Here is a 22,822-nt window from a genome sequence, read left to right on the forward strand (position 1 = left end):
CATTGACTTTTGAACGCCTTTTACACCAAAATTGTGCTTGAATTAGGGCCATGGTGTGCACAAAATCCATTCCAAAAACTACGTGAAAAATCTCAGTGTGAATATGGCCTTGGGATTCAAACGTGGCCTCTCCAAAAAACGCATGTAAAAGTTAACAAAAAGGTGCGTTCCAACACGACCCTGGCCAGAGGCAGTGGAGCCCGGGCACACATAAGGCCTGGCCGGACACCGGCTGGTGGAGACCCCGGAGGAGTAGGAGGTGGCGGCGGCGTAGTGTGTGAGGTGTGTGTGCTGACTGTGCTCAGGAAGGGGAGGCGCGGAGTGCGCCAACAGGAAGAGGTGGCCGCTGTGTCCGGATGAGCTGGGTGATGTGTGTGTGACCGGGCAGGCGCCACAGCCGGGATACAGCGCGGACAGCCGTCATCCAGCTCACACTAGCGTATCGCACTACCGGGGGACAGGCGGACACGGGGACGCTGCAGACTCCATGTAGCAGCGCGGCCCGGGGCACAAGATGGCGGGTGAGAGGTGCAGGGTGTCATGTGCTGCAGGAGTGTGCCCGGGTGCAGGGCATGGAAGTGCGGGCAATGGCGGCTGCTGGGCGCTGCGTGCCGTGTACAGGATGGCTGCTGCTGGCTGTGAGGAAGTTGTGATGGTGGCCGGGGTTATGTCATACACTCCTGTATTGTGCCCGGCTGTGGGTGATGCCAGTGTGGTGCCCTCCTGTATTGTGCCCGGCTGTGGGTGATGCCAGTGTGGCGCTCTCCTGTATTGTGCCCGGCTGTGGGTGATGCCAGTGTGGCACCCTCCTGTATTGTGCCCGGCTGTGAATGATGCCAGTGTGGTGCCCTCCTGTATTGTGCCCGGCTGTGGGTGATGCCAGTGTGGCACCCTCCTGTATTGTGCCCGGCTGTGAATGATGCCAGTGTGGTGCCCTCCTGTATTGTGCCCGGCTGTGGGTGATGCCAGTGTGGCGCTCTCCTGTATTGTGCCCGGCTGTGGGTCATGCCAGTGTGGCACCCTCCTGTATTGTGCCCGGCTGTGAATGATGCCAGTGTGGCGCCCTCGTGTATTGTGCCCGGCTGTGGGTGATGCCAGTGTGGCGCTCTCCTGTATTGTGCCCGGCTGTGGGTGATGCCAGTGTGGCACCCTCCTGTATTGTGCCCGGCTGTGAATGATGCCAGTGTGGTGCCCTCCTGTATTGTGCCCGGCTGTGGGTGATGCCAGTGTGGCACCCTCCTGTATTGTGCCCGGCTGTGAATGATGCCAGTGTGGTGCCCTCCTGTATTGTGCCCGGCTGTGGGTGATGCCAGTGTGGCGCTCTCCTGTATTGTGCCCGGCTGTGGGTCATGCCAGTGTGGCACCCTCCTGTATTGTGCCCGGCTGTGAATGATGCCAGTGTGGCGCCCTCGTGTATTGTGCCCGGCTGTGGGTGATGCCAGTGTGGCGCTCTCCTGTATTGTGCCCGGCTGTGGGTGATGCCAGTGTGGCACCCTCCTGTATTGTGCCCGGCTGTGGGTGATGCAAGTGTGGCGCCCTCCTGTATTTAGGACATGCCAGTTCACCCGGCCAGGAGGGCACAAGCCTAGTGCTCTATCAGAAGGCCAGGTCCTCCCTACGTATTGGTGATCCCCTGCCCCCTCCAGATGTTTTCTTGCCCGGCCATCACCCAGGAGACCATTGGTGCCCCTTGTGACCAGTGGCTCCCAGCTCATGGTGGCCTGTCCCTTGGATATGCTCCACATCTTACTGAAGAACAGTTTAATGTCAGGGATCCCATGACCGCTCCTTACTTTGGGTGATCAGGGCATCAGCCTGTGCCAGCTGGCTGCTCCTATGTTATTGGTCGTAGTCTTATGCCCTGTATTCTTTGAGATGGTAGATTGTTGTGCCCAGATTGGACAAATATTGTTGATCTCCATTTTCCTGTCCCTTGTCCCCCTAGATGTAATACATTGAGCCCCACTAATTCTGGCATGTGGGCAGATCTACTACCCCTCGTGGGTGGTAGTGTCCTGTGTCAAATGTGCAGGGTGACCACTGCGGAGAGAACAGTCATGGCTGCCGTGTTTGCTCCCACAGTGATGGAAGCGGATAGGATGTGTCTGTGTGTGGGGGGGACGGATCAAGTTCAGTGGAAATATTCTGTGTCATCTGTTAATGACTGTCCTGTCCATTACTTTCTCCTGTGACTACAATCCACAGTGGTCTGCAGGGCACCCACATTGGGTTGGGATCCCATTCACTGGCTACAATCAGATCGGCCACATTCACTGACAGCAATCAGCAATTGTTAGGGATTAAAACACAACAGATTTCAGAAAGTTACAGAACTTTATAGAGGGGTGGGCTTTTTGGATGACGCTGAAATCATCTCTATAATGTGCCCAATATTGGCATCAGGTTGGGGTTCCACAATTCAAAGTTGTCACCAATCCATAGGACAGAGAACTTCCCGACCACATGCCCACCTCCACTGCATTCTCTGGAGACGGACCACATGCTTGGCGACGCTAGGGGTCCCAGGCATCAGAACCATGTCCTATCAATAGGTGTTAACTTTCAGTTGTAGGAATACCCCTTTATCGTCTGTCTATAGGACAGGGGTGCCCTATTGATGTCTGGGACCCTCTGCAATGCCAAGAATGGGCTCTGTCTCGCTAGAATGCAGCACAGGTGCCCATGTGGTTGGACCCTTGGCAATCAGTAAGTTATCCTTGTCCTATGGATTGGTGATTAATGTTCAGTTTTGGGAATAACCCTTTTAACACTTGTGATGCTTTCGGTGGTGTAGTCTGCTGGCCGAATCTGCAGTTGTGGAGCTCTATCAGTCAGAGGATTCAGCGTTACTAGGCGGCATGTTGTATGCTGCAATATGGAAGACATGATGCACATATGTGCAGATCCTCAGTCTCATCCCGGTTGGAAACACAAATTCCAGTTCTCTTCCTCACTTATCCCTCCACACCAGTAGTTTTCTCATGAGTAACCCACACTTGTTTCTGCGCGCCGTCCCTGTCCTCCTCTCTATCCCTCAGGATATCTGCATGACTTACAGTAATTATATCTATGTTTCTCGTAGATTTGTCGCTGCTGCAGGATGATGTTCAGGAAGAAATAGATGGATGTAAGTTTCATTTTCACATATAGTTTACTATCTGCTTACCTCTCAATGTGAAACGCCCTCTTTCATGTCATGACTTCATTTGATTTATGAATATGCTCCTGTACAGTCAGACACGGCCATTACACAGTGCACAGCAGCGGCACATTTATAACAATATCTCAGCACAATTTATTCTTTTTTTTACCCATTATAATCTGTTCATTAAAATATATAGTTTTGGTTTGCATTTTTCTTAGCAGCAGGTCATCCTGTGTATAGGACTTGCGCTGCAGAGAACAGTGGCAGCCTATGTGTACTGAGCAATCCATTACTGATCGCTCTGAGTGCATGATAGTATGCGGTCTGCCAGTCTGGAAAGGCTGGTAAACGATCACTAAATTGTAAGACCAAGAAGATGGATATGGAAACCACAGAATCGACATGTTAAAGGGAACCTGTCACCCTGAAAATCGCGGGTGAGGTAAGCCCACCGGCATCAGGGGCTTATCTACAGCATTCTGTAATGCTGTAGATAAGCCCCCGATGTTACCTGAAAGAGGAGAAAAAGACGTTAGATTATACTCACCCAGGGGTGGTCCCACTGCTGGTCCGGTCGGATGAGCGTCTCTGGTCCGCTGCGGCGCCTCCCATCTTCATTCCAAGACGTCCTCTTCTGATCTTCAGCCACGGCTCCGGCGCAGGCGTACTTTGTCTTCCCTGTTGACGGCAGAACAAAGTACTGCAGTGCGCAGGCGCCGGAAAGGTCAGAGAGGCCCGGCGCCTGCGCACTGCAGTACTTTGCTCTGCCCTCAACAGGGCAGACAAAATACGCCTGCACCGGAGCCGTGGCTGAAGATCAGAAGAGGACGTCTTGGAATGAAGATGGGAGGCGCCGCAGCGGACCAGAGACGCCCATCCGACCGGACCAGCAGCGGGACCGCCCCTGGGTGAGTATAATCTAACGTCTTTTTCTCCTCTTTCAGGTAACATCGGGGGCTTATCTACAGCATAACAGAATGCTGTAGATAAGCCCCTGATGCCGGTGGGCTTACCTCACCCGCGATTTTCGGGGTGACAGGTTCCCTTTAATGATATGAAATTGGACAAGCGCCATACACACAAACAAGGCCACTTGCCCACCTTGGCTGCTATCAATGAGGTTATTAATGGTTGTCTGAGGAATCACAAACTGTCAAGATCTGCTGCTTCCAGCTCTCACTTCAATTATTCCAGATGAGCTCAATGGGAGAAATGTCTGGACGTGCTGCAGACCTTGCTAACACATTTATGCCACCCAAACTGCTCACAGTAGCCTAAGAAACATGGGACACGTTGGAGAAAAGGCTGTTCCTTGACCAAATTAATGTAACCGAACTGTTAGTGTAGGTGCACACGGTCAGTAAACACTGCGGGTTGGACATTGCGTACTTGCGCAGCGTCCAGATGTTACAGCATAGTGGATAGGATTTCAAGAAATCTCATGTCCACTGTGCGTGCGGAAACGGACATCCGGCATGTCTTTCCAGACCGCCAAATGCCTGTTTATCTTGCGGAGACGTGAGTCTCCGCAAAATAAATGAATCCTGTACAATGTATTGGACACGTTGAATCCACACAGTTCAGTGAACACATGCGGAATTGTCTGCGTTCAATAAACGGCAGCACTTTGGACGCAGCGGACATGCACTGCATCCAAAGCTCTGTCAGTTACTGAACGTGTGCACATACCCTTAGTGTACCTGGAATGAAGGCTAGAGGAGGCCAGCTCTCTTCTGTATTATGCCGCCCCACACCATAATCCCGGCAGTAAGACCAGTGTGAGGTTCCCTCCTTAAAAGAACCTGACATCCGATGCATGCTGCCCAATTTACGGGCAACATGTATCCAACATTGGCTGCATCATCTCAGCCAGGTGTATTTGACTCTGAAAAGCTTCAACATTTGAGAGACAAACATAGCATACTTTAAAAGCCATTGTAGTCTGAGCCATACCGAAGACTAGTCAGTCAGGCACATCTCTGGTGGCTTCTCAGTACTCGCTGACCTAGACTGACGGGTCTCTCTCTGTGTTTGTATAGGACGAGACCAGTCACTCATGGGGAGCAGGCATGTAGGAGCCATCATGCAATCATCTTATGAGACTTGAACCAATTTTTGAGGTTTCCTGTGTCAAAAAAAAATAAAAACTCAATTTGCTTTTAATCTGGCTTTTATGCCCCTTCCACATGCCACACTTTAGATTTGTGTTTGAAAATTTGATAATTTGCTGATTTTTAGCAAGATCTGCTACTTCCTCGATTTGCATAACTTTACAGATTGCGTTTCTTTGTGTTGCAAGCTCAATGTTAAAGCGGAACTGTTTATAATTATTCAATTTACACATTAAGATTAGTGATGAGCGAACGTACCTGTATAAGGTGTTATCTGGGCATGCTCGGGTGCTAAACGAGTGACTTTGGCGTGCTTGAAAAATATGTTTGAGTCCTCCGTGCCTGCATGTATTTGTTAGGCAATCCCTGCTTGTGTTGTGGTGGTTGAACAGCCCCAAGACATGCAGGCGCGGGGACTCAGACATATTTTGCAAGCACACCAAAGTCACTCACTGAGCATGCTCAGGGGCTAACACCTTATCCGAGAACCTTCGCTCATCACTGGTTAAATTAAGCAACTTTGCAATACTCTTGTCAGACAAATTTAGTTCTCTCCTGAATAAGGAAAAAGCTAGAGACGCAGACAGACATTCTGCAGTTCTGAGACGAAAATGACAGTTCTCCATAGGATTTCTAGCACCAACTTCCATCTCAGTAATGGGAAAGTCTGTAGTCACTGAAGGCAATTTGCTCATGAATTTAACATTTTGAGAATGAAAGATCAGTCCAGGAGGAGAACTGAGTAAATGTATGTAATAAAAATGTATTGCTAAGTTTCTTATTTTCATGTGTACTGATTATTTCTGAAAAATAAAATGATTACTAGTTACAATGAACCTGACAGATGACACCGGTTTCCCAATCCACAGGTATCATGTATTGGACTCTTGATGCATGGACTCGGCCATATATGATTCTCTGAAAGCTGCTTCATTTCAGAGAAAGACATAGTTTACTAGCCATAGGAGACTAGTTGGACAGGCCCGTCCCCGGCAGCTTCTCCTCACTCCCTCCTCTGCAGTGGCAGGTCTCTCCCTGCATGCTCGTGTAGGGAGAGATCGGTCATACAACTGAAGCAACGAGGGAAAGCTGCTGGCGGAAGTTGCAGTGACTAGCCTGCGTAGAAGCCTGAATACACTGCCCATAGAAGGGAGGAAAAGGTATGGATTGTGGGGAGGGTGCAGGGCATAGGTGCGGGATTCTGGGACCACCAGTACACGTTGTAGGGCAATGTGACGTCCATAGGAGGAGGTGGTATGTTAATGAAGACAGGAGGCACCGCACACACCGGAGCTGGAACAAATCAGTAATAAAATAAGACCGCAAATATGAAGCATACAGGGAGGACTAGTGTCATACTTCTATTACCTGTATGCCCATATTAATAGGTCATAGACGTCCCGGGGGGGGGGGGGGGGGTACAGATTCCCTTTACGCCATGTTTTTTTCTTTTCATAGTCAAACATATCTGGCTGAAATCATGCAGCCTGCATCTGATACTTGCTGCCTGTATTTTTTTTTTTTTTGGTGCATCTCAAAAGGTCACTTCACCTGACAAACGAGGGTTTTATTTGTTTGTCTGTGTAAACAGGTTACCAACCATTACACAATTATTGTGAAGTGTTCCTTGGGAAACCTGTTTGTGGTCGTTCAGTGTAAATGGACCTTTATGCTCTTAAAGGGATTGTATTAAGAATGCTGGTTATCAGCTGGTTATCATCTATCCACAGGAAGAGTAAAGGTACCTTCACACTGAACGATATCGCTAGCGATCCGTGACGTTGCAGCATCCTGGCTAGCGATATCGTTCAGTTTGACAGGCAGCAGCGATCAGGCCCCTGCTGTGATGTCGTTGGTCGCTGCAGAAAGTCCAGAACTTTGTTTCGTCGCTGGACTCCCTGCAGACGTCGCTGAATCGGCGTGTGTGACGCCGATTCAGCGATGTCTTCACTGGTAACCAGGGTAAACATCGGGTTACTAAGCGCAGGGCCGCGCTTAGTAACCTGATGTTTACCCTGGTTACCAGCGTAAAAGTTAAAAAAACAAACACTACATACTTACCTTCCGCTGTCTGTCCCAGGTGCTGTGCTTTCCTGCACTGGCTGTGAGCGCCGGCCAGCCGGAAAGCAGAGCGGTGATGTCACCGCTGTGCTTTCCGGCCGCTGTGCTTACACAGCGCAGAGAAGCAGAACGCCGGGGGACAGACAGCAGAAGGTAAGTATGCAGTGTTTGTTTTTTTAACTTTTACGCTGGTAACCAGGGTAAACATCGGGTTACTAAGCGCGGCCCTGCGCTTAGTAACCCGATGTTTACCCTGGTTACCGGCATCATTGGTCGCTGGAGAGCTGTCTGTGTGACAGCTCTCCAGCGACCAAACAGCGACGCTGCAACGATCGACATCGTTGTCGGTATCGCTGCAGTGTCGCTCAGTGTGAAGGTACCTTAAGCCTTTGCAGACACCTCTGTGACTGGCCTATCTTCCATAAAAGCAAATAAACTGTGCATGTTGAAATCCAACAGTACAATCCTTGAAGTTTGCAAGTTCTTCAGACATTTACGGTTTCTGACCAGCTTTATACTAATCAGAATTAATTTAACTTTTTTAATGTCCAGTTATCTTTCTAGCATATCATAGTATGGTCCTATTGACATCTCCCAATGTATATTTTAAAAGGAGATTGTGATCGTTGCCGAACAGTGGCATCTGTCGCCCATAATTTACATGGCTGTAATAAATCCCATGTAATCTATCTGATATTTTTCAGGGAAAATATACTTTGGAGATCCAGAAAGGGTCCATAACTTGACACTAGTCTGGCTCTTCCCATTGCTGCTAGAGGTGATTGACAGGCGTCTCTCTATGTACACACAAGGGAGAGACCCGTCAAATTCTTCTAGCAGCGCTAGGAAGAGCTGTCCAGGAGCGGAGCAGGACTAGTCTGTGCTCCAATAATGGAACCAAGATCTTCAAAGTATATCCTCTCTGAAATACCAGTGTTTCAATGCCTAAACCATGAGTAGCATGAATCGCAGCTAGATATATTCTCTGAGTTAATTGACAGTTCCCTTTAATAGATGGATTAAAGGCATTACTTGAATAATGTTACCCTGATGCCATTGTAGTCAAAGGTTACTGGGTGCTATTGTTGGGCATTCTTTTAAGGCATTTGTCACCTGTAGGCTCTAGTGCCATATGTTTAGCAACTACATCATGAAAAGCTATTTAAAGGGAGCCATGTTTTTCCCTTATAACCTACAGCCACCACCTTTCAGCCCTGGTGTCTGCATCCTGGAATACTGTATATGTCTCCAAGCCGCCCTCGAAGCAAAAAAAAAAAACAAAGAAAACTTTTATTATACACTCCTATAGGGCGGTCTGGTTTGATAGGCACCACTGGTCTTGATCCGCCGCCTCTTCTCGCAGTCTCTGTCCTCCTCTCCTACGTGTGGATGACATGTCCTACATAATGTTGGCCACACAAAGCAGAGGAGGAGGACGGCAAATGCATGAACCAAGGAGTCGCCAGATTAAGACCAGTAATGCCAAGTTGACCAGACCGCCCTTAAGGGGAGTACAATAATGGATCATTTTGTTTTGCAGCGTGGCTTAAGGTACCTTCACACATAACGATATCGTTAACGATATCGTTGCTTTTTGTGACGTAGCAACGATATCGTTAAGGAAATCGTTGTGTGTGACAGCGACCAACGATCAGGCCCCTGCTGTGATGTCGTTGGTCGCTAAGGAAAGTCCAGAACTTTATTTCGTCGCTGGATCTCCCGCTGACATCGCTGGATCGGCGTGTGTGACGCTGATTCAGCGATGTCTTCACTGGTAACCAGGGTAAACATCGGGTTACTAAGCTCAGGGCCGCGCTTAGTAACCCGATGTTTACCATGGTTACCAGCGTAAATGTTAAAAAAACAAACACTACATACTTACCTTCAGCTGTCTGTCCCCGGCGCTCTGCTTCTCTGCACTCCTCCTGCATCCTGTGTCAGCGCCGGCCACCCGGAAAGCACAGCGGTGACGTCACCGCTCTGCTTTCCGGCTGACAGTGCAGAGGAAAGCAGAGCGCCGAAGGACAGACAGCTGAAGGTAAGTATGTAGTGTTTGTTTTTTTAACGTTTACGCTGGTAACCAGGGTAAACATCGGGTTACTAAGCGCGGCCCTGCGCTTAGTAACCCGATGTTTACCCTGGTTACCGGGGACCTCGGGATCGTTGGTCGCTGGAGAGCTGTCTGTGTGACAGCTCTCCAGCGACCAAACAGCGACGCTGTAGCGATCGACATCGTTGCCGGTATCGCTGCAGCGTCGCTGAGTGTGAAGGTACCTTAAGACTTCTATTCCAGAATGCTGTAACACAGGACTGAAAGATGGTGGCCGTAGGTTATATCGGAAAAACCTGATGACAGGTTTCTTTCTTAAAAGCTCTTGACTATAGGAACCGTCACACTAAACGATATCGCTAGCGATCCGTGACGTTGCAGCGTCCTGGATAGCGATATCGTTCAGTTTGACAGGCAGCAGCGATCAGAATCCTGCTGTGATGTCGTTGGTCGCTGCAGAAAGTCCAGAACTTTATTTCGTCGCTGGACTTCCTGCTGACATCGCTGAATCGGCGTGTGTGACGCCGATTCAGCGATGTCTTCGCTGGTAACCAGGGTAAACATCGGGTTACTAAGCGCAGGGCCGCGCTTAGTAACCCGCTGTTTACCCTGGTTACCAACGTAAAAGTAAAAAAAAAAAAAAAAAACACTACATACTTACCTTCCGCTGTCTGTCCCTCGGCGCTCTGCGTCACCGCTCTGCTTTCCGGCCGCTGTGCTCACAGTCAGTGCAGGATAGCAGAGCGCCGAGGACAAACAGCAGAAGGTAAGTATTTAGTGTTTGTTTTTTTTTTTACTTTTACGCTGGTAACCAGGGTAAACATCGGGTTACTAAGCGCGGCCCTGCGCTTAGTAACCCGATGTTTACCCTGGTTACCGGGGACCTCGGGATCGTTGGTCGCTGGAGAGCTGTCTGTGTGATAGCTCTCCAGCGACCAAACAGCGACGCTGCAGCGATCCGGATCGTTGTCGGTATCGCTGCAGCGTCGCTTAGTGTGACGGTACCTTATACCATACAGACTAGATATTCGTATAAGATTACAGCCAGCCGTACACATTAGATGTTAACCTAAAAATTGTTTTGACAAGTTATCTCTGCTGACACCCCCAATACACATTGTATAAGATTCTCTTCAAGAATCTGCTACACCAAAGGATTGGACCTTGAAATTCAGTAGACCAAATCCTTCTCTTCGCTGCCATCATCTGTTGGGGAAGAGTGGCAATGCCCACATACACATAGAATGATCGGCCGAAATTGGAGGGTTTGGCCTACTTCTATGTAATGTGTATGGGGGCCTTAACGACTCACTTTTCTTGCTGTAAAAAAAAGTAAAATGTGAACAAACCCTGGCTGCTGACACAGTCCACTTTTTGCATTCACTTGTGGATGGAAAAGTACATGATGTTCTAATTTGCCTCCACTGTTAATGAAGTTTAATGACTGCATTTGTAGGTCATACAGCAAGGTGTACAATTATTTATTACCTTTGTCCAGTTAGTCACTTTGGACAAAAGTCTGTTTCATTGCTGCTTCTAATTCCATAAACCTTGATAAAGCTAAACTCATTAAACATTAACCTTTTAAAGTGAACCTGACACCTTAATAAAAACACTTTACCTGCAGATGCAATGGCAATCTGCAGTTAAATGGCATTTTCATGCCTGGCAGGCATATTGAAAGCGCTGCTACAGTGAGAAAACAAAGTGATATTCTCCCTGCTGCCGCTTGCTTACAGTCACTGGGGCGGTGCAGGGAGTTGTCAGTCACCATACACTGAGTGCTCTGTAATCGCTCCCCTGAACCTTGCCTGACGGCTTACTATCCAGTGTGTCACGCAGGCTGTCAATGATCTGTGAAGTGATAAATGGCTCTCTTCCTCATAGTAAACAATGACTACCTTCACCTCCCCCAATGACTGGAAGTGAGCTGCTGAAGGAAAAATAAAACATCCTTTTCTCCCTGTAGCCCCTGCTCCAGTAATGCACCCACCATTATTAAGCCACAAATTGGCTGCACACAGATGCTATATGTGAAAATATACCAAACTGTGATACAGCAAATGCATACTGGGCACGGGAAGGGGTCTGCTCTTGTTCATCCCTACATAGCTATTGCTTAACCTTTTTTGTGCTTTTTTTTTTTTCCCCTCAAAGTTTGATCTCTTATTCTTCCATAGACATGAGGGTATGAGAGCTTGCTGTGTCTCATTACTGAAAATACAACTTTTTTTTTTTAATTATTATTAGTCAATCAAATATTGTACTGAAAATGGGAGGGGGAGGGGCGGAAATACCAAGTTGGATGAAATGTTTTTTTTTGTGTGTGTGAGACTGGCATTTGTGACATTTTGGAGTACATGCGACATTCTACTTGCTTTACATTGCATTTCTTTTCTTTTTTTTTCTTACACTTGCAACAACTCAAGAAATGGCAATGCTGCCTTTTTGTTTTTTGCTCTTTATGGGTTAATTACTTTTATGTTATGATATGACTTTTATGGGTGAGGCAAAAAACTGGCAAATGATGGGTCTTATGAGATATATGTATGTGAGGATCTGTAGAATTAATGGCGCTATATAAGCAAAGCATAATAAATACCGTATATATTGTTATTTTAGTCCTATTATAAGAGGGTTACTGTTGGTGCAAATCAATTCCTGGTCCATCTGTCACATCAGTAATCTGTGCCTGCTGAGCAGCATCCCTGAGGGCTGTGGAAGTGCTCCTGTCCAGCTGGCACTAACATGGCCGATTGATAGGTCCTGCAAATGGATTCCCACCAACTAACCCGCACTCCTGTGTGAGCTTCTGTACTCTCATCCTCTCCACATGCTCACAGAGACAGCGCTTGTAAATAGTGTCTGGGCAAAGAGAGCAGAGCAGCTCATACAGGAGCATGGGTATTTGCTAGACTGGCATGAACAAGGCATTTGAAACTGTACTTTGAGCATGGAGTTTAGTAGAAAAAGAAACAAGATAAAGTAATGGAGTGCACTACAAAGATTCATATCCTTGCAGATACTGATCAATAATTAAAGGGAACCTATCATCCAAAAAAGAAGTGCCATTTGCCTGCAGATGGAAAGTTAAAGTGCTTCCTGGCCGCCTTAATGAAACAACTGCTTAAAGGGGGTTTACACTACTAGGACAACCACTTAAACTAAATGTCCAGCCTAATAAAATAATAAAACCTATACTCGTCTCCCATGCCGGCTCCGTTCCCGTCGTGTCGGCACTCGGTCTCCCCAGGGCTGTGATGCGGTGTTGTCTCGCGTGACTCCGCCGCCCAGTCAGCGTTTTCGTCACTGTCTCCGCCTTCGGACAAACTACACATGAAGTGGAAGCCAGGGATCAGCTGCAGCCCGGACGACTACTTCATGTTCAGTTTGTCCAAAGGCGGAGACAGTGGTACCAGCGTCACGTGTCACAGCACCGCATCACAGCCCCGGGAGAGCAGTACCGACACCGCTGGAACTGTGCCGGCACAGGAGGTGAGTATAGGCTGTATTATTTTATTAGTTAAAGAAGAGGTTGTCCTAGTAGTAGGCAACCCCTTTAGAGGGGAGAATGAGCTCTTAGGCTATGTTCCCACGATGAACTTTTGGGTGCGTTTTTTTCACGTTGCAGAATTTCTGCCCCCATTATTGAAATTGGGTTACTTGTGTTTTTTGACGCTGCTGTTTTTTTCTGTTTGGTGTTATTCTTTAAAACTTGCTTGATTTTGAGACTTTCTAGTAGTTTCACGGAATTTTATTTACATACTTGGGAATGGATTATATGTGTTTTTTTTATTTTTTTTTTTTTTTTTTTTTTTTAATGCATTTCCATCGTGGAGTCGCACTAAAAATACATATGCGTTTTTTTACCTGCGGGCTTTCCTTAAATCTATCGAGAAAATATACACACACAATTCAGCGTACCCGCAAGAGAAATTGACATGTGGATTTGAAACAGGCACCGCGGGTCAGTTAATGCAGTGTAAATGAGTAGCACAGTGGGCATGAGATTTTTAGAAATCCCACCTACTTTGCTGGAACTCTAACATGCTGCGTTTTTGACACCGGGAAAACATGCATCGTCAAAAATGTGATAAAAACTCATTGTGGCATCGTAGCCTATTCCTCCCGGGAGCCAATGGCTTCCATTTATATGGGCGTGAAATATTTTGCCATTTTCTTGAGACCTCCTAATGGAAATCATGGAGTTCTGTTGCTTTTCAGGTCATGGTGGCACAGGTGGTCTTGATCTTTATGGATAACAGACCACCGCACTTTATCACCAACGTTTGCTAGTTTAAATGTATCTTGATTTTTCAAGCCATGTTTCTGATGTTTCTGATAGTTGGTGTGGATGACTACAGCTCAGAGTCTGATGTGATTATTATACCTTCAGCCTTGGACTTCGTCTCACAAGATGAAATGTTGACACCTATTGGAAGATTGGACAAGTACGCCACAAGCGAAAACATATTTAACAGGTCTGTATATACCTTTTGGTTCTTATCTTCATTCATTGGCCTTTTTTTTCAAGCTTTCATTGTGATTTCCTATAAGGGTATGTGTCCACGGGGCGTATTGGCAGCGCTTTGGGAGCAGCGGATACCCCGCTCCACCCAAAGCCCTGCCCCCTTTTGTACCCACGGTGATTCCGCGGGGCGATCTGGCATCAGTCGAGCATCCCTTCGGCGGATTTTAGCTACTCACAAATGGCACCCTTACAAAATGCAGCTGCTGCAGCATCTCAACGAGGATGAGCCAGATCAGCACGCTGAATTTGCAGAATGGGCAAAACAAAAATTTGAACAGGACCCTCAGTTTACACAGAACTTGTTCAGTGATGAGGCAAACTTTTTTGGGTGGGCCATTTATATGGATACACCTAAATAACATGGGAATGGTGACAGCTTTCTTGCGTAGGGTGTCTTGCATTGAAATCTGCTGCAATGTCCCAGGTACTGCGTTCACCAGACTTAAACACAATTTCTATCCGCTCCTCACGTGTTAACCTCTGCGACATGTCAATGGCTGTAAACAAAGAGAAACGTGTAAATAACTCATGAAAGAATAAACGTGCATTAAAACCAAGCACGCCATTTGTTTTTCTTGTGAAATTCTCAATAAGTTTGATGTCACATGACCCTCTTCCCATTGGAAAAAATAAAGTTGGATTCAAAATGGCCACCATGGTCACCACCCATCTTGAAAAGTTTTCCCCCTCCCATATACTAATGTACCACAAACAGGAAGTTGATTTCACCAACTATTCCTTCTTTATTTAGGTGTATCCATATACATGGCCCACCCTGTAGTAAAGCTGTATGTAATGCGTGCAGATCTCTACACTGATTTTTTCATGTAAGGTTTCAGGCTGGATTAATGACATTTATTTTTATGCCTTGTCTGAACGCAGCCTTATATAGTCTATAAATGTAGCACCAGGCAAGGAATACTATGTATTTATTATTATCAAGGGCCTAAGTGCATTTTCAAAAATGAACATCTCACAGACTGATCCCCTGCCCAGGTCCTCCACCCTTCTACCCTTTTCTAGAGCAGGGGTCCCCAACTCCAGTCCTCAAGGCCCACCAACAGGTCATGTTTTCAGGATTTCCTTTGCATTGCACAGGTGATGCAATTATTACCTGGGCAAGACTAAGGAAATCCTGAAAACATGACATGTTGGTGGGCCTTGAGGACTGGAGTTGGGGACCCCTGTTCTAGAGTGTCCAGCGCATGATCGATGTAGCCTGTCAGTAGCCGCAGCACTGACTCATTGATCACCATTTCAACCACTGATTGGTTTTATGGGTGTAGTGGTCATGGGGTCGCAACACTAAGAACTGACACTAGGCAGGGGATCAGTAGGCAAGTAGGTGCTTTTTATTTTTTGAGCAAGTTCTGAACCTTGGTAGAATATTTAAAAAAAAAATTCCTTTCACTGGGCAATTTAGCCTAATTTTGAGTCTGAAAGTTGCTTTCAGAAATATCTTGGACCATTTGACCCTTGCTCACAAACCTTGTCCAGTCCTAGCGTGCCTGGTTTATGTTAAAAAAAAAAAAAAGCCTTACACATATATGCATGTTTAATTGTATTTTATATAGCCTTCATTGACCAATTCTCCACCTGGCTCCTTCACTTTCTCTCTGCTGACATTCCCACCATCATCATGGGTGATTTCAACATCCACATTGACACCCACCAGTCGGCAGCCTCCAAACTCCTGTCCCTTACTTCATCCTTTGGACTTACTCAGTGGTCCTCCTCAGCCACCCACACAGACGGACACACATTAGACCTTGTCTTCACCCGTTTCTGCTCCCTATCTAACTTCACAACCTCCCCTCTCCTTCTATCTGACCACCATCTACTCACTTTCTCATCCCTGTCCTCATCACCTGTCACCCTTGTCCAGCAACATGTGCACCCACGCAAGAACCTCGCACACCTAGACACCCACAAACTCTCTGACTCTATCCTACCACTGGCATCCATATCCTCACTCCACGACACACACTGCTCTCTACAATGCCACTCTTGCATCAGCTGTTGACATGGTCGCCCCTGTCATGCATTGCAGAGTGCAACGAACCAATAGACAACCCTGGCACAATGACATCACTAAAAAGCTTCGGCAAGTATCCAGAATTGCAGAACAGCGTTGGAAGAAAACACATTCGCAAGATGATTTCACTGCAATCAAACAAGCAACACTCACATTCAAATCAGCTCTCACCTCTGCTAAACAGGCCTACTTCACAACCCTCGTATCTTCCTTATCCCACAACCCCAAACAGTTGTTCAACACTTTTAACTCCCTCCTCCGCCACCACTGCCCCCTCAGAGTTCCCTAATCGTTGTCGAGGACTTTGCCATGCACTTCAAACATAAGATTGACCAAACAAGGCAAATCTTTGTCGTCAAACCACCACAACCCCTTTGTATACCAGACCAATGCCCAAACCCCATAACTTACCTCTCCAAAATCATTGAAGGGGAGCTTGCTCATCTTCTTGCCAAATCACACCTCACCACTTGTGCACTTGACCCCATCCCACCTCCTCCCCAACCTCACCACTACACTAATCCCATCCCTAACCCATCTCTTCAGCCTATCACTAACTTCTGTTACCTTCCCCACTGCTTTAAAACATGCCACAATCATACCTATAATCAAAAAGCCATAACTTGACCCAAGCGCTGTGTCCAGCTTTCGCCCCCCTTATCTTTGCTCCCATTTGCATCAAAAACTCCTTGAGCAGCACGTCCATGCTGAACTTTCCTCTCACTTTGCATCTAACTCTCTTTTCGACAACCTACATTCTGGCTTCTGTCCTCACCATTCCACTGAGACTGCCCTGAACAAAATTATTAACGACTTACTTACAGCCAAAGCTAACAGACAATTCTCTATACTCCTCCTTCTAGACCAGTTCTCTGCCTTCGACACAGTTGACCACTGCCTCCGACAGATCCTCTCTTCCTTTGGGGTCAAACACCTTGCCCTATCTTGGATCTCCTCATACCTTAACAACCGCACATTTAGCGTTTCCTACTCCCATACTACCTCTTCATCTCGCCCCCTCTCTGTTTGTGTCCCTCAAGGCTCTGTCCTAGGGCCCTTACTCTTCTCAATCTATACACTCGGCCTGGGACAACTCATAAGGTCCTATGGCTTCCAGTACCATCTATATGCTGATGACACTCATATCTACGTTTCTGGCCCAGATGTCACCTCCCTGCTCTCCAGTATCCCAGAGTGTCTATCAACCATATCATCATCCTCCTCCTCCTCCTCTCGCTTCCTCAAGCTCCATGTGGACAAATCTGAACTAATTATCTTTCCTCCATCTCGCATATCTTCCCTACCTGATCTATCTATCAAAATAAATGAAATCACACTTTCCCCTGTCCCCAAAATCCACTGTCTAGGAGTAACCCTGGATTCTGCCTTGTCCTTCAAACCGCACATCCAAGCTCTCGCCACCTCGTGTCGCCTCCAGCTCAAAAATATTTCCAGAATCCGTCCTTTCCTCGATCCTCACTCTACCAAAATGCTTGTGCATGCCCTAATCATCTCCCGCCTCGACTACTGCAACATCCTCCTCTGTGGCCTACCTTCTAACACTCTCGCACCCCTCCAGTCCGTCCTTAACTCTGCTGCCCGACTAATCTCTCCTCGCTACACTCCTGCTTCCCCTCTTTGCAAATCCCTTCACTGGCTCCCAATTTCCCAGCGTATCCAGTTTAAACTACTAACACTGACCTACAAAGCCATCCATAACCTTTCTCCTCCGTATATTTCCAAACTAATCTCTCAAAATCTTCCCTCACGTAATCTCTGGTCCTCCTAAGATCTCCTTCTCTCCTCCATGCTTATTCGCTCCTCACCCAATCGCCCCCAAGACTTCTCCCGAATATCCCCCATCCTCTGGAATTCTGTGCCCCAACATGTCCAGTTATCCACCACATTTGGATCCTTCAAAAGAAACCTGAAAACCCACCTCTTCAAAGAAGCTTACAACCTGTAATGACCACATGGCCACCTCAACACCATTGGAGCTAATGCAACCCTCGACCTAGTGTCTCCTTTCCCATAGTCCTGTAGAATGTAAGCCCGCAAGGGCAGGGACCTCTTCCCTCTGTACCAGTCTATCATTGTTAGTTTTGTTTACTGTAAGTGATATTTGTATTTTGATGTAACCCCTTCTCATGTACAGCACCATGGAATTAATGGTGCTATATAAATAAATAATAATAGCGGACATTGACTTGATTTCTTCCATATTAGAAAGCCTGTTAGTTTCTCATAAAGGCCAAAGAAAACATGGAGAGGTTAGAATGTAAAGCAGCTTACATGGTCAAAGAGGATAAATTGTTCTCCTCAGACCAGCTGATTTCTCCTGTGCCAAGAAATGGGCATCCTTTTCCCTTTCTCTTTGAAAGATCTTATTGCGAATGTGCGCTGAATTATAATGTGAAGCTATGAGCCTGTCGGTGGGGTGGGATGGCATGTAGCAGCATATGATGTTCACTGTCTTCCTAATTAGATCTGTGCACGTTTAATTTATTTTTTTTTTTAACTTAACCCCTTTCTGCCATCGGACAGAATAGTACATCCGATGGCAGAACCCCCGCTTTGATGCGGGCTCCGGCAGTGAGCCCGCATCAAAGCTGCAACATGTCTGCTGTTTGGTTTGCAACAGCTGACACGTGCCCGCATTAGGCGTGGGCAGAATCTCGATCCACCCGCGCCTATTAACTAGTTAAATGCCGCTGTCAGACTCTTGGCAGCAGCATTCAACAAGTGCTTCCAGCCATCGGGTCGAAAATGCGCGCACCACTGACCCCGGTCACGTGATCATGCATCTTCATGACAACAGACAGCCAGAAGTCTCTTGGAGACCTCTATGGTTGTTGATGCCAGATTGCTGTGAGCGCCACCCTGTGGTCGGCACTCATAGCAATGCTGTAATTCAGCTACATAGGGGCGATCTGAGCATTGCCTCTATGTATCAGAGCCGATCAGGCTGTGCCAGCTTCTAGCCTCCCATGGAGTCTATTGAAGCATGGCAAAAGTAAAAAAAAATTTAAATATGAAAAAAATATAAAAGTTCAAATCACCCCCCTTTCGCCCCATTCAAAATAAAACAATAAAAAAAAAAATCAAACCTACACATATTTGGTATCGCCGCTTTCAGAATCGCCCGATCTAGCAATAAAAATAAAATTAACCTAATCGCTAAACGGCGTAGTGATAAAAAAACAAAAAACGCCAGAATTACGTTTTTTTTTTTATTGCTGCGACATTGTCATTAAAAGGCAATAAAGGGCAATTAAAAGAACGGATCTGCATCGAAATGGTATCATTAAAAACGTCAGCTCGGCACGCAAAAAATAATCTCTCACCCAACCCAAGAGCACGAAAAATGGAGACGCTAGCTGTATTGGAATATTGCTCAATTTTTTATTTTTTATTCTTTTTAGCAAAGTTTGGAATTTTTTTCCCACTTAAATAAAAAAGAACTTAGACATGTTTGGTGTCGATGAACTCGAAATGACCTGGAGAATCATAATGGCAGCTCAATTTTAGCATTTAGTGAACCTAGCAAAAAAAGCCAAACAAAAACAAGTGTGGGATTGCACTTTTTTTTTTTTGCAATATCGCCGCACTTGGAATTTTTTTTCCTGTTGTCTAGTACATGACATGGTAAAACCAATGGTGTCATTCAAAAGTACAACTCGTCCCGCATGGCTCTGGGATGGAGAGGAGCGATAAACGAAAACGCAAAACCAAAAAAAGCTTTCGGTGTTAATGTTGAATTTTTATCTTTCCCTTTTTTCTTTTTTTTTTTATTATAGCTGTACACTTCTAATTTTACCTGCTTTGCTTTGCAGACAAATGGTTGCACGAAGTTTACTGGACACCTTAAAAGAAGTCAGTGATGATGAGAAGGATTGTATCGCTGTGCTAGAAAGGGTTACAAAACTCTCAGAAGATTCTGGTATGTGCTCATTTATGACATTGAACTCATCTAAGCTGTCCTGCAATATATGTGCCGCTTGAATTGTGCTTGTCATTTCCTATTCCTGACCACTTACGTGACACAATCCCCATTATGTAATACTGATGCTCTTATTCCTGTGCAGAGCCCACAGTACGAGCAGAACTCATGGAACAAGTGCCTCACCTTGCTATGTTCTGCCAAGAAAACAGGCCATCAATTCCCCATGCTTTCTCCAAATATCTGCTACCCATTGTAGTGCGGTATCTCGCTGACCAGAATAACCAGGTTTGATTTTTCTTATTTTTTAAGTGTTTAAGGTTGAAGATGTAGTTTCAGAAATTGCATACTTCTTAATCTGCTCTGTTAGCCGAGTTTTCCTCAACACTCTGTGACCATTGTTTGTTTATGGAGCAATAATATAGGGATGGTGGGTTTGCCGTGATTAATTTGATGGTGCCAGTACTCGTGTGTTCTTCTATAATGTTGCTTCTTTTGCATTTTCAGTGACTAGCCAGGCCTTTCACACCACTGATTGCAGTGTATGTGGATACTGGCTTCCAATTTTATAGAACTTCTCTAGATTATGCTACAATGTTTCTTGGCTTTATTTTCTTGGGTTTTATTAACATAGTGTGTAATTTAATTGCTTCAGGTTAGAAAGACGAGTCAAGCAGCTTTGCTGGTGTTACTTGAACAGGAGCTGATTGAAAGGTCAGATGTGGAGAATAAAGTGTGCCCGGTGCTCATCGATCTCACTGCCCCAGATAGCAATGATGATGTCAAGACTGAAGCTGTAGCGGTGAGTTTTAAGATAGATATATATATATCTATCATATTGCAGACTGTGAGCCCTCGCGGGCAGGGTCTTCCCTCCTTATGTACCCGTGTGCCTTATTTGCTCATGTTTATTGTATTTGTCTATATTTGCCCCGTATTCACATGTAAAGCGCCACGGAATAAATGGCGCTATAAAAATGTATCATAATAATAATAATATATTTACCCTTGTGTAACTGTGACATGCATTTTCATCATGGGTCAGTAAGGAACATATGAAACCAGCTCAGGAGATGATCTGGCTTATTACCAGGCAGATGCCAGCTGTGCTACTTAGCTGGCATCTGCGTGTATCTGCTACAACTGCATTTTGGTTCATTTTTTGCAGTGTTGCCACTTAACCTCTTTACAACCGCCGTTACGCATTAAAACGACAGCTGCTAAGAGGCCTTATTCCCTCATCACCATTTTAAAGCAACGACCGGAAATAAGCCAGTGGCCACTGCACAGGCAGCGCCATCTTGGAGGAATTTTTTTTTTCTCTCCAGTAAGATGGCGCCGCCAGCGCATGCGCAGTAGCAGCTATCGGATCACAGCTTTATACACAAATGGCTGCTACTGCGCAGGTGCCATTTTTAAATAGATTTTTTTTTTCTAGCTGAATAACATCAAGAACATGTTATTGGAGCACCACATGAAGACAAACCCCCCCCACCCCACCCCACCCCGTCCCTTGGTCTAGTCTCTGTAGATTGGAGCTGCAGCCACTACCTGTTCTCGCTCTGCTGTGACAAGCGGTGAGGTCAGTAAGGTTATTGGAGGTCATAGCCGCTAAATTGCTGTAACATTACTGACCTTACAGCGTGAGAACTTGCTGCGTAGCGTGAGAAGCGGCAGTTCTTTTAACGACTGTAAACTGAAGATTCATGTATTTGGACAGATTTTGCTCTATGCTATATTTTTCTTATCCTGCTTTTAAAGCTAACTGCTATTTTACCTTAGTGTGGAGTCCATCTACCCTATCCTTCCTGCAGATCTAGTAAGACAGAACAAAATACTGTATATTTTGGATATGCCCTGTACCTCTTCACCAACTATCTCAATAAAAGTAGTGGGTGAATGTAAGGATGTCTTTGTTGCTGGGTTTTGTTGTTATAATTTTGTGACGGTTTGTAATCCATTTTTTGTATAATTTCCTTCATAGATAATGTGCAAAATGGCCTCAATGGTGGGTAAAGATATAACCGAGAGGCTGATACTTCCCCGGTTTTGTGAAATGTGTTGTGACTGCAGAATGTTTCATGTCCGTAAGGTATGTTCTCGCCACTTTCACTCTTGCTCGTTTTTGCACATTCCAGTGTGTTTTCTATGTTTGGCATATGGCACAAGTAAAATTTGTTTCAGTCGGTGTGATTCAGTCCCATGTAACACAGCCTTAAAAGGAGAAGTAGCTCCCTAGTACCAATACCTGTTTTGTTCAATTTAGGACCTGAGGAAGTCTCCGTTTAATAAAGTAGTAATGCATTGGCATAACAGGTAGACTTACTGTAATGTCCCAGTTAGGATTCAGCCATTACAGGGAGCTGCCTATATAAAATTTGGGAGGTTTCCAGGCGTGTGACAATTCAACCATTTCCCTGCATTTTTGGTCACTTTGGAGCCGGGCTGCAATCTCTTGACAAAGCGGTATAGCTTGCTAATCCGATACAATGGAGAATGAAATCTGTTGGTCGAGAAGCAAAATTATAGGATATCCAGTACTCTAATTATACCAATTTTGTTGTAGACACAAGCAAAATGTTTTTGAACATGCATCTTTGCCTTTTTAAGGTTTGTGCAGCCAATTTTGGGGATATCTGCAGTGTTGTTGGCCAAGAAGCCACCGAGAAGATGCTGGTGAGTTTGATAGCAGTTGTATGATTGTGACTATAGGTTATGTATCTGTAACACATCTTCTTTTTTCTCTGTTTCAGTTGCCTCGCTTTTTCCAGCTGTGCTCAGACAATGTATGGGGTGTACGGAAAGCCTGTGCCGAGTGTTTCATGGCTGTGTCTTGTGCGACTTCCCAAGAGCTTCGTCGGACTAGGCTCTCTGCCCTCTTTATTAACTTAATAAGTGACCCATCTAGATGGGTAAGTTTAGTGGTTTGCATTTTGACATTTTGAACAC

The 22,822-nt window shown here is 45.9% G+C and overlaps 1 protein-coding gene across 4 annotated transcripts in view; it reads left to right on the forward strand.

The window, feature by feature from the left end:
• Nucleotides 1-331: 331 nt before the first annotated feature.
• Nucleotides 332-22,822, forward strand: part of PPP4R1 (protein phosphatase 4 regulatory subunit 1) — a 92,751-nt gene continuing 70,260 nt past the window's right edge. For 2 of the 4 annotated variants that reach the window (XM_069731045.1, XM_069731047.1), the window contains exons 1-9: nt 332-521; nt 3,083-3,127; nt 13,713-13,848; nt 19,767-19,873; nt 20,019-20,161; nt 20,529-20,675; nt 21,858-21,965; nt 22,484-22,549; nt 22,627-22,785. In XM_069731045.1, the coding sequence (XP_069587146.1) occupies nt 515-521; nt 3,083-3,127; nt 13,713-13,848; nt 19,767-19,873; nt 20,019-20,161; nt 20,529-20,675; nt 21,858-21,965; nt 22,484-22,549; nt 22,627-22,785 (918 nt within the window). In that variant the 5' untranslated portion in view covers nt 332-514. The remainder of the gene's footprint in view (nt 522-3,082; nt 3,128-13,712; nt 13,849-19,766; nt 19,874-20,018; nt 20,162-20,528; nt 20,676-21,857; nt 21,966-22,483; nt 22,550-22,626; nt 22,786-22,822) is intronic. The other 2 variants (XM_069731046.1, XM_069731048.1) reach the window with 1 other exon arrangement.

The sequence above is a fragment of the Ranitomeya imitator genome, chromosome 6 (assembly GCF_032444005.1).
Source record: "Ranitomeya imitator isolate aRanImi1 chromosome 6, aRanImi1.pri, whole genome shotgun sequence".
NCBI lineage: Eukaryota > Metazoa > Chordata > Amphibia > Anura > Dendrobatidae > Ranitomeya > Ranitomeya imitator.